Source organism: Monodelphis domestica, chromosome 3 (genome assembly GCF_027887165.1).
Source record: "Monodelphis domestica isolate mMonDom1 chromosome 3, mMonDom1.pri, whole genome shotgun sequence".
NCBI lineage: Eukaryota > Metazoa > Chordata > Mammalia > Didelphimorphia > Didelphidae > Monodelphis > Monodelphis domestica.
Window position 1 is genome coordinate 182,598,563 of NC_077229.1, and position 22,383 is coordinate 182,620,945.

At 35.2% G+C, this 22,383-nt stretch overlaps 1 protein-coding gene across 4 annotated transcripts in view; it reads right to left on the reverse strand.

Annotated features, from left to right (window-relative positions):
• Positions 1 to 1,833: 1,833 nt before the first annotated feature.
• Positions 1,834 to 22,383, reverse strand: part of OTUD6B (OTU deubiquitinase 6B) — a 73,539-nt gene continuing 52,989 nt past the window's right edge. Inside the window, exons 1-7 of one of the 4 annotated variants that reach the window (XM_056823332.1) lie at positions 21,538 to 22,102; positions 20,647 to 20,801; positions 17,354 to 17,434; positions 15,165 to 15,477; positions 9,693 to 9,751; positions 5,228 to 5,334; positions 1,834 to 4,393 (exon numbers count right to left, since the gene is read on the reverse strand). In XM_056823332.1, coding sequence (XP_056679310.1) covers positions 4,309 to 4,393; positions 5,228 to 5,334; positions 9,693 to 9,751; positions 15,165 to 15,477; positions 17,354 to 17,434; positions 20,647 to 20,801; positions 21,538 to 21,637 — 900 coding nt within the window. In that variant the 5' untranslated portion in view covers positions 21,638 to 22,102 and the 3' untranslated portion in view covers positions 1,834 to 4,308. Of the gene's footprint in view, positions 4,394 to 5,227; positions 5,335 to 9,692; positions 9,755 to 15,164; positions 15,478 to 17,353; positions 17,435 to 20,646; positions 20,802 to 21,537; positions 22,103 to 22,383 lie in introns of those variants that run through there. The other 3 variants (XM_007488089.3, XM_056823334.1, XM_056823333.1) reach the window with 3 other exon arrangements.

A 22,383-nucleotide genomic window follows, 5' to 3' on the forward strand; every position in this document is an offset into this window, starting at 1 on the left:
ATCAATTCACAATCCTAGAAACAAATACAAAACAGGAACTTTATGGTCATCCAAAAGAATACAGTGAACTTTAAGAAAAGACTAGTAATAGCAGTAGAGGATCTATAAGTAGCAGAGAGGAACAGTGAGGATATCCCTTCTTCCTCCTAGTCCAATGTGCAAGGTGTCTTAAAAGTGTACTTAATAGGAGCAGCTGGATACCTCAGTGGATTGAGAGCCAGGCCTAGAGACAGGAGGTCCTGGGTTCAAATCTGACCTCAGACACTTCCCAGCTGTATGACCCTGGGTAAGTCACTTGACCCCCATTGCCTAGGCCTTACCACTCTTCTGCCTTGGAACCAATACCCAGGATTGACTCCAAGACGGAAGGTAAGGGTTTAAAAAAATAAAAGTGTACTCAGTACTAGGAAGTTGGCCAGGGATGCGGTGTCTTCTGTGAGAAGTTAGAATTCTACAAGAGTAGGAAGACAGGGCTCTGTAGGACAGAAAGGGGAGAAATAGAATAAGGGGCTTAGGAAGGACAGAACTAAGGTAAATGAGGATGAAAAAGTGAAATGGTAATAATTTTCCCCTAGACGTCTATCTCTTAGCAGTATAGATTGGAAAACTAGACAAGTTATATGATGGGCAGGTACCATTTGCCTGAGGCTTACACATGAGGGTCTTGTGCCAATAGAGGGCAACACCAACTAATTCTATCCCAAATACCAATAACAGGGAAAAAGAAAATACTTCGTAATTAGGGTCCTCCAAAGTTTGACTGGATAGACATTCAGTCCCAATTTCTTTGCAACATCCCAAGATAGTAGAATATGATCTATGAAGTCAGAAAATACCATGCAAATGTAGTTCACTCCTGATTAGGCCTGGTGTCTTGAGGTCCTGCTCAAGGGTTTCAGGTGGAATTTAAGATTAGTAACTGAGGGTTACCTGAGGGTTAGTACCCTAGTACCTGAGGGTCTGGCATTGGTAGCAAAAGTATCAGACAATGGTTAAGGAAGACTGTGGGATTGCGGATTTCCTCCCTCTTCCAGTAGGAAATAGCCACACCAACTGAATATAGAGCCCAATGCTAGTTACAAAGAGAAACAATTTAAATAAAACGGGCTTCCTGCCCAGTGGTCCTTGAATTCTAAAAGAGCAAGTTTAAGTGTCAGTGTCTTTGGTTTAAAATTGGTAATCATCATTATCTAAGGTTTTAAAAGATTTCTTTGTATATGTTTACATATGGAGAAGGAAAAAAAATCCTTTCAAAATTAATTTTTAGGATGGAAACAAAGTAACTTTAAATATGTCTTGATACTAAAGATCAGTCAGTAACAAAACCCAATTACACTTAAACATTGTAAAAATTCAAATTGTTACAGTTCATGAAAGATTTGTTTTTAGCTGGTTCATGTTAATTTACACTAAGAAAAGAAATATTAACTGTGTCAGTATTCACTTTCCCCAAAATTAGATATTTTCTTACTGTATTCTTATTCCTCCCTTCCATTATTATCCATAGTTCCTGGATAAACATCCCAATTAATGTATCCCAAATAAATCTTCTGCAGTCTAAGAAATCCTAAAAACTCACCTAGTGCCTAGAAACCTGTAGTTTAAATGGTCATTCACTATTCAATATTCACCTCTAATATATTCAGGCATGATGTTCTGCTCTCATTTTCTACAAATCCCAAATTCTTAAAAAAAAAAAAAACCATGATACTTTGAAATACCTATTATTCTAAATAATGTCTGGACAAAACAGTAAATTTCTAGTGCAAAATGATCATTTCTATGTTCCTCAATTCAAACCAAGTTAAGGAAATGACAGCTTCATCAAACAAATTTCATTTGATTCATTCATCTTTTATTATTCTTTTGGCAAGTCTCAGATAATATGAGCAAAACTATATTGCTCACAATAATTAAACACATTCTTTTGCTTAATACAAGTTGTAAACATAATAAAGTGGATAAAATATTTGGACAAAGACATATTCCAGAATTCTGACATATCCCTTTTTTGTGCCAAGTTAAGAACAATGGAAACCCTTTGAAGCTCCAATTAGAACAGGCTTTATCGCATACAAAAATCTAAATTAGCATATGTTGCAATTAATCAATATCAGCCATTATTTAAACTTTGATTTAGGTAATACTTAAATGATGGCAAATAATGTTGAATCAGAATACAAATTCTATAAAAGAAAAAAAATTCCCAATAGAAATCTTGTTCGTGTCTACTTTTTTAAAATTCCATGAACAAGACAATATTCAGCTCATGATGAAAATGATAGCTAACAAATGAAGAATTGCTTTTAAATCTTTAGATTTGGATAATCTACTTTGCCTGACATGGATCATGATATCAAATTCATTTAAATATTTCTGCTTAAAAGTTACAGTGATTACTTAGAAAATAGGTCAAAAGCATTAATACTTTAGAATTCCATTCTTTTGTATATCTTCTTACCTAAAAGGCATTTAATTTAAATCATATAAACTTTAATTATCTACAAAAAAGTCCTGTATATTGGGCAAATATACACAAAAATTATTAACCTGATGCTGAGAGTGTATTTTTATTCCTTCTTCCAAAAAGCAAATATATCAAACAAAAGTTATTTGTAATTGCCTATTTGTAGAGCAAATGAGATGCATTTATATATAGGACTTAGGGAGGACCATCTAAAGTATGGTCTCTTTTCTGTGTCTTGCAATATGGGAAAATAGAGATCCATCTTTTACACCTGAACATACTGCATATTATACAGCTTTGGGCTCCCAACCACACTTTATATTTTACCCATAGCTGAATTATAAACAATTCTCAAATGCTTAGTTAATGGAAAGCTAGCATAATACAGTAAAATGTAACAAATAACTAGGGCTTTCTTTTGAACACTAGAGACAAAAGTGATTAAGAAAAGTAGGAAGCTTAAAAAAAAGCAAAATGGAAATGTGGATGTGAGCATGGTTAAATTCAGACATTTTGATCACAAGAACTAGTCTCCTTATTTTGTACAGGAGAAAAACTGAAGCAGTCAATATTTTTCTACAGAATCAACCAGGTAGAGGCAGTTGGTAGCAGAGGACAGAGGCCTGGCATTGGAAGGACCTGGGTTCAAATGTGACCTCAAACTCCTAGCAGTTTGACCATGAGCAAGTCACTTAACCTCCTTTGCCTAGCCTTTGTCCTTCTGTCTTAGAGTTGTTATTAAAACAGAAAGTAGTGTTGTAAAAAAAAAAATCAACTAGGTAGAATGATGGGATAGTAAGCAAATGTGAGAAAGAAAGCTATATATATATATACATTTTTTTTTTTAAGAAAAAGCAAACCAAACTGAGGAGTTACTGAGGCAAGTTAGGAAGTCAGCTGTGAGAGCAGCTGAATATTCAAAAGCAAAGCAAAATTTTTAAAAAAGCATATAATCTGAACTTTTTAATATAATCACAAATGTATAGTACTAATTGCAGAGTATAAGCCTTTAAAAATAGCAATAAATAGCTAATGAATTAAGATAAATCTAAAAGCAAACTTGGGGGTGGGGTAGGAGACAACTCAGTAACTACATTTTTTTTTAAATGAAGTGTCATACTTTAGGCATAAATTGTTATGTGTTAAGGCCTTTCACCTTATCCACTTCTTTTAATCAAGTGATTTGCACCTGCATAAATACTATTAAATTCTTAATTATTCAAGTATGCTCTTAGCAGTACCTTAATCTTATAAAAATAACATTGTGGAAAAAATTCAGATCATTCTATCAGTAATACCAAGCGATAAGCATTCAATCTCATCTGAAAGGAGTATCAGAACTCACTCTCACCATTACCACATAATTGCTGAGTATTTATATCTTCAATAGTTATACTGAAAGATACTGGAAGCTTTTTACTAACATTTAAAAATATGACCATTTAAAATTTATATCAGTGTAGGTTAGAGGAAATCTACTTTAGGATATAATAAATAGCAATATTTGGAAGTTTTGTCCTAAACCTGCTCTGCCTATGTTGCTCTCACATGATGCATCTAAACAAGTTTTAAAAATGCCACTAAGTGGAAACTAGTTAGAGTTTATTTCTGATGTGTGTTCAAAATCCATTAGAAGCTTTGCAAAAAAAAAAAAAAAAAAGAGGAAGAGAAAAGAAGGAAGAGGAGGAAGAGCAGCTGGAAGAGAAGGAAGAGGAAAAGGAGGAGAAAGAAGTTTAAAAAAGAAGAGATTCAATTCCCTTTGGAACAATCTAGGTCTTGATATGAATGCCCAGACAGTCATGCTGCACAGAACCAATATATAATTGCACCAACTTCATGAACTAGCTACCATTTTCAGTAGCTGAGTCCATCAGTTGTTTCACAGAATTATAATGCTCTCCTAAGCCATAGGCATGTCTCATATATCTGGAAAAAAAAAAGATTGTTATTATTAAATTTTGGCATATGTAAAAAAGAATAAATATACCAATGGTTTTCAATGTACAAATCAAGAACTAAGTAAATCTTATCATTACAGTATCATTTAATTATTTTAATAATTATATATTTAATATTTAATAATTATATTTAATAATTTAATAACTCAGTAAACTGCTTAAGAATCAATTCAGCAGTGCAAAACATAAGTACACTACTTTACTAATTCATCCATTGTTAAGTAATTTTACATACAAAATATATGTGGTAGGAGGATGGGTAAAAGAAGAAACAATGAAACACCGGATATCAAAAAAATCAGAGTTCTCCTTACCTAAGTATGGAAAAGGAAAAATTCCCTTCCTTTAATGATAGGTGTAACTTATCTTGCTCCTAAACTAATACTAAAGATAAACTATTTACCAAATTTTCTATGCTACTCACCAAAAAAAGATTATTATGTCATTTTAAAATATATACACAAGTACATCTGAAGTAATGAACTCTGAATAATTAATCTGGTAACACATATACTACCATTTCAAAACTTAAGTCCTAAAGCACTGAGCTCTTTGGAAATGACATTATTCCTTAATTAAATATAAAAATAAGTCATAAAGAACTCAAACAATTATCCAGAATTTACATTCTGGCCCAGTCTGTGGATTCTATAATCATCTTCCAACATAAGTCATGAGCAGTCAAAATGCTGCTCAACTGAAGAATAACTTTTAACCTATCAAGAAACAAAATATTTACTATTCTACATTTTAAGTATTACTAAACATAAACTAAGGTAGGTAAAAATATTTGGATACTTACATGAGTGTTAAAGGTTTGTTTGAATATTCTTCACCAACTACAATTGGAGGAGAGTCTGCTTGTATTACTTCTATTGGTGTTTGCAAAATATGAGACAGAGCCCTTAACTTCAATAAAGAAAAAATTGTATTAATAAGAAAAACTGAAATTCTGAGCTTATTCATTATCACATATCACTGAAGTAAGCTTTAAAAAGAGAAAAGGAGAAGAAATGAAAATTTAACAATTGGTAAAAACTAGCTATGCAAAGTATTCTTGCTAAACATTGATAAGAATACCAAGCTCGACATCTACCCTCAAGAATCTAAAACTAAAGGATTTTACTAATTAAACAAAAAAACAAATCAGGGCTTAAAAGAAAGATGATGGGTAGTTGTGAGTCGCCTGCAGGATATAAAAGAAATATATTTCTAGTTTCCTGGGTCAACATTTTAAAATCTCTTCGCCATTGTAATAGTTTAATCATCAGTTGGGTATCTATTCTGAGGCATGGCCCATTTATAAGCTCTTGCCAGAACTCTAATAAATGCATTTAAAAGGGAAAGAAAAATCATATTCCTCACTGGTCTATATTTAAGTCCATATTAGCTTTACCTTTGTAGAAAGAAGCTTTTTTTCTTTTTCTCTTTTTGAAAGGAGGAGATTGAGAATAGGAAATGACATACAAAGCTTATGATAAAGTGATTCCTCTGTTATTACAGGTGAAAACTGTTTAAAGTATTAAAATATTACAGAATGACAGAATTTAAAAGTTTGAAGGGACCTCAACAGACATTTGGTCCAACTCATACACAAAAAAGAAGTTCTTCTGTAATATATCCAACAAATGGTCAGCCAGCCTCTGCTTTTATTATAAAACCATAAAAGAGTGTTCCAGTAAAGTATCACCTCACTTTGTGAAAGCCAACTCAAATGGAATATAGTAAGGGACAGAATAGGAGTCATGAAATTTCAAGACTTTTAAAAAGAGAAAAATCACAAGGAAAAGGGAGATCCCAGGGCTTTAATGATCCAGATTTAAGACCAATATGGGCTAGGCCTAGGTTAGGCTGCTATGCTCATAGCCAGTGGTAAAAAAGGCAGAGGCAGAGATTCTTAACTTTTTTTGTGTCATAGACTCCTTTGGCAATCAGATAGAATCCTTCTCAGAATAATGTTTTCAAATTCATAAAACACATTATTATAACTAATTATATTGAAATAATTATAATAAATATTCTTTAAAAATCAGTTCATAGACCCCAGGTTAAGAACATATCATTATGCTGCAGATTACTTAACATGGACCAAAAGGAAGATGATTTGCCTAACATAAACAAAGTTAGCAAGAGTTAAACTGAAAGAGCTCTCAATATTTTTAGAACTTTTACTTTTGTATTTGTTAGTTTTATTTTACTTTTCCTAACCTTTAGAAGCCCTAGCAATGCTTTCTTTAAAGGGTTCAGAAAGTCTAGAACAAGCCTAGACCTGGAATTTCAGAGCAGTCCAGGGCCCAGGTTATTTTTTGGCCCTAGAATAAGAGTAAGAATTATAATCAACCTTAGGAAGAGAGGGTTAATTATTTTAGTAACAAAAGCTATTCTTGGCCTAATATAACTTTTCAGGATATATATTAAGAAGACTTTTTAAAAAAGGTAGGGAGAAAAAAAATATATATATACCTTTTCAACATTGCTAAGCTTGTATAAGCCCCTTATAGCAACACTCAAATTTCAATAAACCAAATTATGCTTTTATAAATTTCTTGAAATCAAAAGTATGCAAGTTATCATGTAAAGGAAATGATGAAAAATAATAATCAACCAACAAGCATGTATTATTAGTCAGGTAAAGAGCTGAATTTGGGAGTCAGGGAGACCTGCTGTTTTAAGAGCTTATCAGCTATGTGACTGGCTGAGACACTTAATTTCTCAGCTTCAGTTTCATTATCTATAAAATGGGAATAATAAGACCACTTACTTCTAAGGGTTGTTGTGAGGATTAAATATGATAATATATATAATTGTTAGATGTTATTTTTAGTGTTTACTGTATGTCCTGTAGCAATTCCTGTCCATCTACCACTCAGTATCAAACTGTGCAGATCTGGACATGTCATCTCCCTATTTGATAAATTCTAATGCTCTCCATTAGTTTTGAGATCAAATATAAAATAGCTCTTAAAGCCCTTCATAACCTGACTACCCACTTACCTTTCTAGTCTTCTTACAAAATTAATCCCCTCCATGTATCTTATAGTCTAAAGCTATCAGCTTCCTTTGCTGTTTTTTTGTACAAGACACTCACTCATCTCCAGACACTATGTATTTTCACTGTCTATGCCCCATTTCTGGAATTCTCTTCCTCCTCCTATCTCCATCTCCTGTCTTCTTTTAGGTCTCAGCTAAAGTTCTGCCTTCTGCAATAAGCCTTTTCCAGTTCTCTTTAAACTTATCTCTCTCCCTGCCCCCGAGATTATTCCCAATCTACCCTATATCTATCTGTCTTGTTTTACTTGTTTGTATGTTGTCTCCCTTATTAAACTATATAATTCTTGCAAGCAGGCACTGTTTTTGCTGTTCTTTGTATCCATAGTGCTTAACATAATGCCTAACATGCAGCAGGCACTTGATGAATGTTACTAGCTAAGTACTATGGATATAAGAGAAAACAAAAACAGTCCATGCCCTCATCAAGTTTATATTCTAATGAAGGAGACAATATAGATAAACTGGTACATGTGAGATAGAGTTATGAGGTAGCTTTAGAGGGGAAAGCACTTGGAAGCAGGGGTAACCTGGAAAGGCTTCCTGGAGGTGATACTTGAGCTGAGTCTTAAAAGTCAGGGGTTCTATAAAACAGAGATTAGGAGGGAGAACATTCCAAATATAAGGAGAGCTAGTACAAAAGGAAATAGGAAATGGAGCACTGTGTATGAAGACCAGCAAGTTGGCCACTGTGACTGGACTTCAGTTTGTGGAAAGAAGTCTATATTAAAAGATTAGAATAAAATAGGAAGAGATCAGGTTATGAGGACCTTTAATGCTCCTTATATGACAAAGAAAGGAGTTTATATTTGATCCTAAAGTTAATAGGGAGTCACTGGAGTGGCATCTACTCACAAATTATATCATTTGATCTTCAAATATCAGAGGGTGGCTAAGTATAATTATTATTCTTATAAGTTAAGAAACTGAATGCAAAGAAATAAAACAGCCTTTATTATAACTAAAAAATTTCTGCCAACAGGCTAACCAATAAAAAAAATTGTTTAAATTTATGATGGAATGCCTTTATTAATGTATCCTTTGACTATATCATCTCTAATTAGGAATCCTCTTAAGTGCAATGGAAAGAGGACTAAATTTGGAGTCAAAGAGTGCCTGAGTTTAAATGTCAGGTCTGACCACAAACTGTGTGACCTTAGACAAGTCATTAAATGAAATGGAAGGCCAGAGAGATCATGTGTTAAAAAAAAGGAAGTTGAACAAGATTATCTGAAAGCCCTTTAAAGCTATAAGTATTATTATCCGATGTCTAATTTTCACATTTATTTTCAAAACCTTAAGGGCAACTTCAAGCATTTCAGTTAATCCTAATGTAGTCTTGAAGCACTCATCAATCTAAAAAACCCCTGGTGAATTTAGAAGAATAAAAGTTGCCAAAATGTTAATAGCCTACAAATAGGGATAAAGGCGTCTACAAAAGTAATGAATTCAGCTCCCTCTGGTGGCTCACAAGAACTAAATAACCAATAAGTTTATATCATCTTGGAACATGTTTTTTTCAATGAACACAAGAATAATTATGGAATAAACAAGTTCAAGTGACATTTAAGATCACTACTCATTTAGCCAATTATACTTTTATGTGATGCTGGAAGTTAGCATTAAAATAAATGGCTTTAGGTAAAATCCTATACAAATCTTCCCCAGAAAATGACCAAATTCTCTTGTTCTACTTCAACTACACTATGTCAAAAATGCAAAAGCTATTACAACTGAGGTTTTGTAATATAGTTTCTCTTGCACTGGAACTTGATTTATTATTTCCTTCAAAAATAATTCTTATTATTTATTGGATTGAAGGCATGATTTTTCCCAACAGTTATGAGCAGTGAGGTCAAAGGTAGATATTCCTATAATTAAATAATAAAGGATACCAAATATACTATCAAAACTAGACAAATGGAAAAACTTAAGCAGATACAATGCTATGGTAGCCAGCACACAAATCTTCCATATTATTTACAATGAAACTTCATTTAATTATCCCCCAAGGTACATACTTTAATCAAAGGCATAAAAACATCAGCCTTTCCCTAATAAGATGTTATAGTAAGGAATATCACTTATTTGATGAAAAGTGAAATCTTTAGAGTATAACTGGGACAGTTTGAACAGCATGCCTAAAAATAAATTACTGAATTTTTAAATCACTTAACAAATCCACTATATACAACCATTGTGAATAATCACAAGCTTACCTCAAGTTGACCTCCCCATGCAGCTGTGTTTACAATATCATCACAGTACTTTCCAAACTCTTCTATAAAAAGAAATAAAATAGTTCAGAGTACAAATATAATTTTTTATAAATATAATTTTATAAATATATATATAAAATATGTAAATATATTTATTTATCTATATATTTATGTGTATAAACATATATAAATATACAAATATAAAATTTTTCTAAATCTTAAAAGATTCAATTCAATTCAAAGGTACATTTATTATGAGTCTATATACAAAGAATTGTGCTTGGCATTGCAGATACAAAAATGGAAACCAAGAAAGATGACAAAAACCCTGCTCTCAAACATCTTACAATCTAATGAGGGGGAAGATATATGGTCAAATAACTACCATACATGGTAAGTAAACAAATGCAAAACAGAGCTAAACAAAGTGCTATGAAAAATTGATGAGGGAGACAGATTGATTTCACTTGAGGGCAGGTTGTCAGGGAAGACTTCCTAGAGGAGGTGGAACCTTGTGAAAGGTGAAACTTCAACAGATGGAAGATAGAGGTAAGAGGTAAAGGAGGCATGAAGGGAAATTTAAGTAAAGGCAATGCAAAGTAGCAAGAATATTAGATGACAAGAAAACAGAACAAAGGACCATTGATTTAGAGCTAGAAGAAACCTCAGAGGTTTTAACCTTCTCATGTCACAGATGAGAAAAATTTGAGACTAAGAAGGCTAAGAAATTTGTCCAAGTTATAACAAGTAGCAAGATTTAAGAGGAATTTGAAGCCAGGTCCTGTGTGGTTCTAGAAGTAGGATGCTTGTTCTTCATTACTTTGCTTCCCCAGCTCAATTTAGCTTGGATTTGTAAAGAGTTATATTATCAGATAAAGGTAGAGTTAAACTAGAAACCAGACTGTAAGGTAATAAATATCAGGACTATGAATTCATACTTTATTTATTAGGTAATAAGAAGACACTAAAGGTATACAAGTAAAATACCAAAACAATTAGAGCAGAATATTTAAGGAAGATGCTTTAGGAAATGATGTGAAAGATGGGTTCAAAAGAGGATATATACCAGATGAAGGAAGACCAGTTTGGTATAATTACCTTAATGAGAAGCCTAGCTTTATAGTGCAAAGAAGGCTTAATTTGGAGTCTGAGGACTTACATTCGAATTAGAGTTGCTAAGCATTAACTACTAGATGTAAATATTTTTTCTTCTCATTTCAATTTTCTTCACTGTAAAATGAGGAGACTGAACAAAATGACCTCAGATTCCTTCCAGTTCTAGATCCTACAATCCTATTAGAAAGGATTAGGGTCTGAACAAAGGCATAATTTTTTAGGTTTCAGTGAGATTGAAGGATGGGAAAAATACAAGAGACAGCTCCTTGAAAGCAAAGAGAAGAGATGCAAGAATTGAATTCAAAGGAATAAAGGAAGACATAAAATGTGGAAGAGGCAATAAATTTAAGAGAGAAAAAGAAGTCAAAGAGATAGGAAAAAACAATCATTGTGATTATACAATGCTTAGAGCCATAAGACAATATAAACATAATTTGGTTATGGATAGGTAAGTAAGTTTTCTCACATAATTCCAATTTGTTTTCTAGAATGCTTGGGACTAATTCACAGCTCCTCCAGTAGTGTTACTTAGTTATTTACCTTCTTACAGCCCCTCCAACATCAACTATTCCTATCATTGTTGCTGTTGTTTTTATTATTTTATTTTGTTGTCATTTTTTAGTCCTTTACCTTCTGTCCAAGGCAGAAGAGTGGTAAAGGCAAGGCATTGGGCATTAAGTGGTTTGCCCTGGGTTACATAGTTAGAAAGTGTGAATCTTAAAAATTCTCAGACCCTACTTCAGAACATTTGGTTTAGACAATTCCCCATTTTAAATGGGACTTAGATCAGGAATGTGAGACCTCTACTCCACCCCTACTTAAGCATACTTTAGGGGAAGATAAAGTTGTAAACTCCTTGCTGAACAATGAAAAATACTTAACCCATACTTATAGTAAGGCAAAAGTTCTTAAGCTGTGCCTATTTTTAGATCTAATACAAAAGGGTGCTAAGTACCTATAAAGGTCAGGCAACTTGTAAACTTACAAGGAGCAAAGAGGTGAGAACTTAGTCAGATTTTAGTCTACTCAGGTGTGAATTAAGAATGGTCTGTCCTTTGGAAAACGTCTACTGTGATTGGTAGATGTGAGAACTTAGGGGAGGTGACATAGGAGAAAATTCTCTTTAAAAGGAGATGATGATAAACTGAGAGCAAGAGACTCTCTCGGGACACTCTCTCAGAGAACTCTCTCTGGAGATTGAGCTGGCCAAAGCTGAACTGGTGTCTCTCTGAATCTTGCTTGGGACAAATCTTGTGATGAGTAGATAAAAGACTGACTGATCTCTTTCTTAGGGTTTTCAGCCTAGGCTGGCCTATCTCTTTTCTCATTGTTTCCTCTTACTTTCTCTCATTAATTCCTTATTTGTATTAATTAAAATCTCCATAAAAACCCAGCTGACTTGGGTATATTTCATATTTGGGAATTTTTCCCTGGTGACCACTTTATTTTTAATATAAAAAACATATCTTTGCAGTCACAGTTTAAGGCAACCACTCTTTTATCTGTAACAGTTTATGGCTTCCACTATTTTAATTCTTTACAGAAGTTTCTGGAATGGTGTGACAAGAAATTAGAATAGGTACATTCTTGTAGTTCTACTTTCTTTGAGTTCCATTAATTTTTAAAAGAACTTCAAGGTGATAAAATCTGACCTATCACTTCTAGAAGATTCAGCATTATCAATCATCCCTCAATGCCTATTTTTAGTAACCACAGAACAGCAAAAGTACCTAGATTAACAGTATGGCTGAAATGTTGCCTAACTGGATCAAAGGAATAGTGGGACTACTTCTTACAGTATTTCCCTCATTTTGGACACTGTGTCTTTCCTTAATTCAACCTATTGTAAACCTTAAAATTTCTTAGACTTATGAATGTTGGAAATTTCCCCATTGGGAAATCTCATACTGGAAAAAATTTCCTACTGATAGTAAGAACTCTATTGGAATGTGAACCCCCTTGGCATGGGAGGATCCTTCTCCTCCCTACCTAAGACTACTTTAGGACAGAAACCTTTTGCTAAACAATGGAAAGGGCTTTGACCTATGCTTAAGCATAGAACAGGAAGTTCTTTGAGTCATGATTGATTTTAAAATTGATACAATAGAGATACTTGGAATGACAGAACCAGGTCTTGGAAAATACAATCTCCACCCTACTCAGAGTAAAAGGAATTAGGAAGGGCTGCAGCAAGGATCAAAATTTAATTATTTGAGAATATGACCTTCAACAGACATGTGCAAAGGGGCAGACCTCTGGGCGGTCCTGGGTTAAACTAGAGCCACCATTGGCACAGGGGAGACATCGACAGTGATTGGTAGATGAACTGAGGGGAGGGAACTTAAGATGGTTTCCTTAAATATAGCGGGGTCTGAGGACTGGAAGGGGTTCGAGAGGTTTTGCTCTGAGAGGTTGTGCTCTGAGAAGCTCGCTCTGAAGGAGGCTGGAGGTGGAGGCCCCTGAGACTGTTTCTCCATTTTGGTCACATGAGTGATAGGGACTGATCTCTTTTCTTTGCCTCAGCTATCTAAGGGCTTGGGCCTTTGGCCCAGCCTAAACAGAGGGGGTATTTAAGCCCTATTCCCTTCTTTCCCTTCTCTCCCTCTCTCCCTCTCTTCCCCCCCCCTCTCTAATACCTTTCTTCCTCCTGTTTGTAATTAAAAACTCCATAAAAGGTTGACTGCTGACTTGAGTTTTCATTTAGGAATTACATAGCTGAATTCCTTGGCGACCTTAAATTAATATATATATCAGTCTTTTAAAGTGATTTCCTTGTCACACTAGGATTAAAATAAGTTTACTTATTTTTTTTTGGGAGGGGGCTACTACATTGTGCCTATTGAATTATTTTGAGTCCAGGCTCCACATAAAACCTCCATAGATCTTTCCCCCCCACCCCCAAGGAAATACTATCTAGATCTACCTCCTCCATCTAACATAGATTCAAAAAAAATCAACTTTGTATCTTTAATATATTACATACTGCTGTTTGAAATGTTAGCTTCTTATATTTGACCTAGTATTCTAACCTGTCAAGATGGTTTTGTATCCTTAAGGGTTATCCAATGTGTTAGCTATCTCTCATAGCTTTGTGTCAAATATGCAAATATGAAAAGTATGCCATCTGTGAAGACATCAATAAAGATATTCAACATTTATGGGGCCATTTCAACAGAAACCTCTTTCCAACATGACCATAAACTATTACAAGCTAACTATTCTTTGATTCATTCAGTTTGTTCTGATTCCACCTAACTATATGATCACACAGCCTAATTTGTCACGATACTACAGATTTTTTCAAATACTTTGCAAAATCTAGGTAGTCAGTCAATCATCATTTCTTATGGACCTACAATGTGCCAGAAACTACTGTAGTGAGCACTGATGATACAAAAGCAAAAGACAGTCTCTGTTCCAATAATCCTGGAGTCTAATAACATTTTATAGCCTGACCAAATAGTCATCCTGGCTCTTTGTGATGATAACTTATATTTTTAGATAATAATTAGCCATCTCCTATATAAGATATTTTAGATCAAAGGCAAGCTCACTGGCCTACAGTTTGTAGACTACTCTTTTCATTATGAAAATCAGAAAACTTAATGAACAAATGGTTAACTTAAAAAAATAGAGCACTTACCCTTATCAAGGTTAGAAATATGCTAGCAGTGTATTAAAAAGCATGAAAACTCTTTAAGTTTTAAGTATATAGAATTCTTGATTATGCAAGAAAAGGTATACAAATGATAGGGTAAATAACTTCAAGTATTAATGCCTGATTTTAGAATGCTGATTTATCTGTAGATTTATTTTCTTAATCATCTTTTGGTTGCATTAAAATTAAGTCTGTGCTCTTTAAACTCATGAGTCAAAGAAACATCTATTTGGAGGGAAAAGATTTAGGATTTACCTCTTTTCACCTGCATCAGAAATTGAAGATATAATCACCTGCATGAGTTCCTTACAGTAGCTTTTAGGAAGAGACTATATTCTTGTTTTTTAGGTCCCTTACAGTGTACAATAGAAATCCTGACACATAGGTAATAGTCTTTAAGTCTTTCGGATGATGAGTGATTCTATTCCTATTTCATCCCCACACAAAATAATAAATATATCGTCATAACAAGTAGCTGTTTGAAAAAATTATTCTGATAATGCAATACCTAGTAGCAACTTTAATCATGTGCTATACGTAAAAAATAAATCTTTAGACACATTAGTATTTAGGATATAATGATTTTCCTCAAAGAGTTAAGTTTGAGGAAGAGATAGAATATATAATCCTTTCATATAGTACTTAGATTGAAGAAAAAATCCAATAAAGAATGTAAGTTATACCAAAATGTTTTTTACCTGGAGTATATATATCTCCTGTATTAGGATTTGTTAAGAATGGCAGGAAGTCCTCCACATGGTTTTGCATATATTCAGCGGTTTGACTTCTTAAGGTGGCTACAGTCAGGAGGCATTCCTGTTCCTTTAGCTGGTCTTCAATAGCTCGGTACATACAGTGGCCATCTGATGGAATCTGTTTAATTTCTAAATGTCTAGCTGCCAAAATACGTGCAAGTTTCTGATTTTCTAGATGTCTGGCTCCAGATAAGTTTTCAATTTCTGCTTCTGCTATCCTTTCTTCTCTTTCCTTCTCCAATGCAGCTTTCTTCTCCTGAGGGCCAGGGGAGGAATAAGACCAATTCTCAATTATTTAGGGACAGATTATACATAATGAGGAATGTATAAGCCTCTCATTACTTACTATAACAATAGAAAAAGGCTAATTCTCTACTCAAGTTTTAGAATTTTATAGCTGAAAGGAACTTTTACAGACCATCTAGCCCAACTCAAATCATTTTTAGAAAACCTAAGTTAATTAAGTCTGTTGGTGCTTAGACTGCTTTCAATTACAGAGCTCAAAGTACTAAAGGTCTCATAACCTGTTCCCATTTTACAATGAGTGGAGTAGTGTAGGATCCAAGTTTTAGGGCAGCACTGGTGAATCTTTTAGAGATTATGTGCCCAAACTGCACCTTCAAGCTGCCTGTGAGTCCCCTGCATTATTCTAGACAGCATAGGGAGGAAGTGTTCTCACTGGACTGCATGCAGAGGGGCAGAGCATATAAACATTGTCCTCAGGTGTGGTGGAGAGGGTGAATGGAGCAGCCCCCTCAGCCAAACCAGGGCAGGTGTGCCACACCTTTGCCAAAATGGCCTTAGCATAATCTATGTCTCCTGATTCTGCCTCAATATCACAAGACCATAAATCAAAGATGTTTCTGGTGTAAGACATTACAATTGGCCAGTTGATATATCTAGTACAATCAAAGAAGCATTTATATTTCATTGTACAACTAATACTCACATTTTTAAAGATTTATATATTATTTGGTCTGTCCCAAAATTTTGCAAAAAACAAAATTAAATTAACTTCTGCAAATTTAACCATCTGGCCATTTGTTAGCTGTTCTAATAAAAAGTGTTTAGAACTTAGGGAGGGGGTGAGATAAGGAATAATAATGTCTCTCATCTGCATCCCCACATAGAGAAAAACAGAATAGAACAGTATGACTTCCAAATCAATTAAGTGAATAGCAGTGGTATTTCCCTGATATAAATTATCTCCTTAGAAATAAAAAGAGAGTAAGAGTGAAATGGGAATTTTCTTAAGCACTGAATTAACATATTAGCAAAAAAAAGAACTGAACTTTGAAGTTAGAAGACCTCAGTCAGAAATCTAGCTCTATCAATTATAAGATATAGACCCTTCATTTACCATAAAGTCTCAGATTCCTCATCTGTAAAATAAGAGAATAACTAATTTCTCAAAAAAAGAGGCAAGAATCTCAAATGAAATAAGAAAGTACTCTGAAAAATTTTAAATCACAATACAAATATGAGATATTATTAACTTATTTGTTAAACATTCAATTATCTTCAACTCTGTAGATGGATCCTCTGAATGCTACTAGAAGAAATCAACCCAGAAAATTTATAAAGGAATAAAATTGTAAGTCTATATGAATAAATTTTAGCTACTTCTGACAAATGGTCCTCAACAATATGCCATATTTAATGTTGTTCATGAAGAGACCAATCTACACTAAATATAGTACCAAAAATGACAAAATAATTCTAAACACCCTATCCCATAACTATCCAAATCTATCTTTTACTATTTTTTCCAGTTATCTTACTGCACCCAAAATATGAACCTGCTCACTCATACTTCTACTTCAGTCCGTGCCTTTTTCCCTTCTGAGTATTCTCTATGCTTTTTAATATAAAAATGCATATGCATCCCCAATAATAATAATCTATTTCACACCTGAGTTCCTACCACACTTAAAAATTTGCATCATACAATCTCCCATTTGAATGTTGTCTTGAAATATTCCCTAGTTATCCCCTTGTATAATATTTCTTAACCAGCCCAGAGACAAAACAGTTGAATCTGAAGATAAGTTGTAGGTTCTTTGAGGAGAGAAACAACATTTCTTCACTGAAGACAGTGGCATTTAATAAATACTAAATAATTTGATTCATACCCGCCTCTTCTGTGCTTTTGATATCCGAGGTTGCTGATTCTCAATATCCAAACATGCAATGTTAACGACAACAGAGTCTATCTAATGAAAAAAAAGTATTCATTGGTTATGGAAAATTATTAACAGATTAAAAACTATAATCAGTAAACAGTTATGTATTATTTTTAAAAAAGAGAAGCTGGCTAATCACAGCTTCAATTTGAGAAAAAGCATCAACTAGTGCTATTTTTTTGGATAACATGATTTTATTTGTATATTTCATACTGGTGAAGAGCTATATTTCTAAGCTGAGTTGCCTCCATTTATTAATCAGAAAATTATAACACTGGCAGTCATAGCCTTAATTCATCCAGTTTTTATAAGCTATTCCAAAGTGAAAAGAGATATACATGACTAGAGCACATTTTCCACTGATAATCACATTACTAGATATTTAATACTAACATCTAATATTGAAAATTTTAGTAACCCCTTTCTAAAAAATTCCACCAAATTTTATCATTCTAAGACTATAGTATATCTACAAGACAGTGTAAACATAAAGTTCTGGCAAGATGTGCCTTCTTAGTTCGCTGGCAGAAATTTTTGTTTCCTATGAGAGACACAGGACACTCACTGGAGAAAGCTCTGCTGAAATTATCTGAAGTGCATCATTTAACTATACCAAAGTGGAAGGTTTACAAACTATGGCCTGTGTGTGGCCTAAATGCATTCCCCAAATCTATTTTTGTAGCTAAGAATAGTTTTTACATCTTTTCACATTTAAATATAATAAAAGTATATTTTAAAATGTAAAAAAACATTCTTAGCTTGAGGGTATTGGTTTGCTGACCCCTATTAAAATGATCTAGGACAGTTCATTCACTCTATTATCTAAGATCACTTTTCCCTAAAAGAGTTTAAATTCCAGCACATAACTCTAATTTAACTTATATGCACCATTTTAACCTGTTGTGAGTGTCTTCTAAAGAAATGTAGGGTCTGGGAAGAAGAGAAAACAAAAGAGTCTATGCTCTCTAAGCTTTCCCAATGAAACCTTCTGTCCCTGTAAAATGCTGGTAAGGCACAAAGAATCAGGGAAGGATCACAAAGCAAACCCACTCAGTGTTTTTTTTTTAAACTTATAAATAAAGGCCTCGATATTTGTGCATTTTACCTTCCCTACTATATGACAATGTCGATGGAAAAAAGGACAAGGACATGTCTTTGTCTGCCCCATTATACCTGGCACATTCTCTCTATATAGCAAGAGCAATATAAATTAGTTGAATGAACACTAAGAAGTGACTATAGCAGTGATGGTGAACCTATGGCACATGTGCCAAAAGGGCAAACAGAGCCCTCTCTGTCAGCAGACCCGCAGTCGCCCACCAGAGTCCCATTATTAGAAAGCTGGAGGGACTTGGGGTGGAGCTGTTCCCCTACCCCTCTCCATGCACCTGAGGACATTGCTCACTTCACCCACCCGACAGCCCAATGGGTGCACTTCCTCCCTGCCCTGTTTGGGATAAGAGGGGAGGAGGGGCATGGCACTCAGTCTCAGGGAGAGGGGAAGGGAGGGGCGACACCCCATCTCTAAAAGGTTTGCTATCATTGGACAAGCCTAGTAAAACTAACCCAGGATTTGATATTACTCCTTAATATTATACTCTTGCTAGATGCTGGGGATACTAGATTTAGAAGATACAATCATCATACCTCTTAAGGTTACAATTTTACACATGTAGAAAAATCAGAAAGAAACAAAGTTTTAAATGCATAGGCTAGCCAAGTGAGACATAGTTTCCAGCAGGGGAGGGAACTAGAGATATTCCAATAGTTAGAGGTGAGAAGGAAGGGAGAGGTAAGAAGGTATGTCTAGGAATGACAGAAACAAAAATTTAAGCAGGCCAGAATAAATTTTGAGAACTTTTGAGTATTTTAGTTTCACTGGAATATAGTTTATGTGAGGATGAGTAATAAGAAGCTTGAAAAAGCATGATGAAGTCAGACTATGAAGATTCTTGAATGGCATAATAAAATGTTTACATATATTCCTGTAAGCCAGAAGCCACCAATCACTGGGGAAAGAGATAATCATCAGAAATTCACATTAAGAAAACTAAGATGGCAGCAGAGTAGAGGATGGACTACAGAGAGACTCTAGAAAAGAGATGGGGAAGCAATTGGTAGGAAACACCTACCCCCAAAACACTAAGAATTAGATTTAAGCAAGAGACTGAAGCACCATAGTTAAAATTTACCAAAGCAATTGGGTTCCTTCTAAATGCCAAGTTAATTCACGTATAGTTTCAGAAATATACATTTTGACATCCATACCTACCTCTTCAAATTAAATGGGAAAAGTGAAAATAACCAAGATCAGCTGATGATAAAAAACAGTACCCAGAAATTGAAGGTTGGCATTTTATCACTCCACAAGGTGCCAATGCCCATTGTAGAGGACTGTTGTCATTCTAAGAGAACTACACCAAAATATTCTTTTCCTACTAAGTTGAAGCCTCTCTTACTGTTCTGAATGTATATTCTATCTTCCCTACTAGATTGTAAATTGCATGAAGGCAAGACTGATGCCGCATTCTTCAAATTCTGTAATGGCAATAATTATGTCTCATTCTTTGTATCTCCTATAAGAAAGGTCAAAGTGCCTTTCTACAGAGATTCAACTACTGAATGAATAATTTAATATTCCAACAGTAGAATGGGCAGGAAAACTATTAAGAATGAAAATGAAGACAGCTTAAAAATGCATACTATTTCTAAGTTTACATTGAGTTTGTTCAAATAGAAATTAGGACTAGCTTGATGGCATAGTACATAGAGGACCAGACTCGGAATCAAGACATTTAGTTTGAATTCTGGGTCAAAGAGCTTGCTATCAGTGGCAAATCATTTAACTTTGCTCAGTTTGAGTTTCCTCATTTGTAAAATGTATATACTAGCACTCCATCATAGGATTGTTATAAGCCTCAGTACATAATATATGCAAAATATTTAGCAAACCTTAAAGTGCTATATTAAAGTTAGGTATCACTGGATTCTAAGTTCCTGAGGCTAGGAACTATGTGGTTAGTGCCTAGAACAGTGCCTTACATGCCTGGGTGTTTAATCAATATTCACTGTTTCTGATGAACAATGAAGATAATTACAAATGATGTATCCATTTCCTGTTTTGCTATTCTTATGCCTTTCAGCATCATACATCCTACAAAGACATTAAATGATAAGGCCAAAATACTGAATTCCTAAAGAAAAATTGTACACAAAGCCAGAAGGGATATGGTATCACACACCTTATTCTTTGCATGTGAAGTAAGCTTCAAATGCTCCAGTTCTTCTCTGTGTTTCTGTTCCATTTCTCCTTCCAATTTAGCAACATCCTCAATCAATTGTTTCCTCCTCTTTTTGTCATTCTTCGGAACCGCATTTTTCATGCTTTGAATTTTGGCTGAAGAGATACCAACTTTAGTTAGAGTTCCAGAAAGAGAAGGTAATGAAAAGAATGGGGCAGCTCATAGAAGCAAGAGCACTTAAATGAATCCTTAGGAGCCACAAATTGTAGCCTCACATCAGCCAATATCTTCCTGCAAAACTACTTTTTCCCTCTAACCCCCATCAGCCTCAGTTTCCTTAAGTGTAAAATGATGGAGCTATGGGGCTGGCCCTCTTTCCTTCAGTTCTAATTCTTCTACAAATGAGGCATGGTTGGCAGCAAAAAAGACAAAAATATAGAGAACCAGAAATAGTCTCTGAATGGTGAAGCAGAAAAACCCTCCAGACTAAAGAAAAATAAATGAAAAAAGTGTTGCATGACAAAATCGCTTTGGACTAGGGACAACAGCTTTGGGGCCTGAGAACATATGTGACCTTGGCAAATCATTCCCGGTCTCAGTTTCCTCCTCTGTAAAATGAGAGGACTGGACTAAATCCTTTCCCAGATTCCCTTTGCTCTCCAAGCCTACCACCCTATAGCCGGTATCTAAGAACTAGTCCTCTGGATTCAGGTTTTTTGGAAGGCTTTGGGGGGAGGTGAAAAGGGAAAGGGAAGGAAGTATGCTCTGGCCAGGCCTGGAGGTTTCCGCGGAGTTCTGGCTCAGCACCGCCCTGTCCCAGGTAGTAGAGGAGGTGGTTGAAGGCAGACTGGGGAGATCTCTTGTCCGGCCCTGGCCGAATTCCCTGCTCACCCTGCAGCTCCTTCTTCTCCTTCCGATGCCGCTTCAATAGCTGCTCCTGCTCTTCTTCCTCTTCCTCTTCAGGGAGCTCCTCGGCAGTGACAGACTCCATGACTACCGCGAGGTGCGGCAGAGCCGGCACTTTTCAGTATTCGCCCCTTCACCCTTCACCTCTGACCCCACGGCCCCATTGGACACGGCTGATACGTAGCCCCGCCCCTGACCCGAGACCGATACGAATCTGGCACAACGAAGTGGGCTGGACCTGGCCGCAGGTTACATAGAAGGATGCCAAGTCCCAGGAGTAGAGGGCGCGAGACGCAGCCTAGAGTCTTCATAGAGCGCACTGAGAAAGCTAAGAGTGTTCGTGCGAAGCCTCAGGGTCGAGGCCGGGCAGAACGCCGACCTCGGCTGGGCAAACCTGTACGAGATGACGTCACGCGGAGAGCGTCCTCTTCGTTCCTTCCTTTCACATCTCTCAACACGTCAGAGCTGAAAGAAACCTTTTTTAGGGGCATTATGGCTTCATCTCTGCTTTTTACAAGTCGGGGACAACAAAGAGAAGCTAGTTGCCCAAAGTCACAAAGCTATTAGGTGGCCAAGTTAGAACATAAACCCATTTCTTGGTTTTAGGGCGGGTGCTTTCATTACAGCCTGCCCCACCCCCAACTTTTAGTACTGGGTGTACTGGAAGGAATCTTTCCCTCCCCGGTCCCTCCTTCTTTTGAAAGGAAACAGTTGAGCACGCCGAGTTTTTGTTTTTCACGTAAAGTTGATAAAAAGTTTCCGGTCAGTTCCTGTTGTCTTCCTCAGATACCACGACATATTTTAGTCTTCACACATTTTTATTAAATGTGT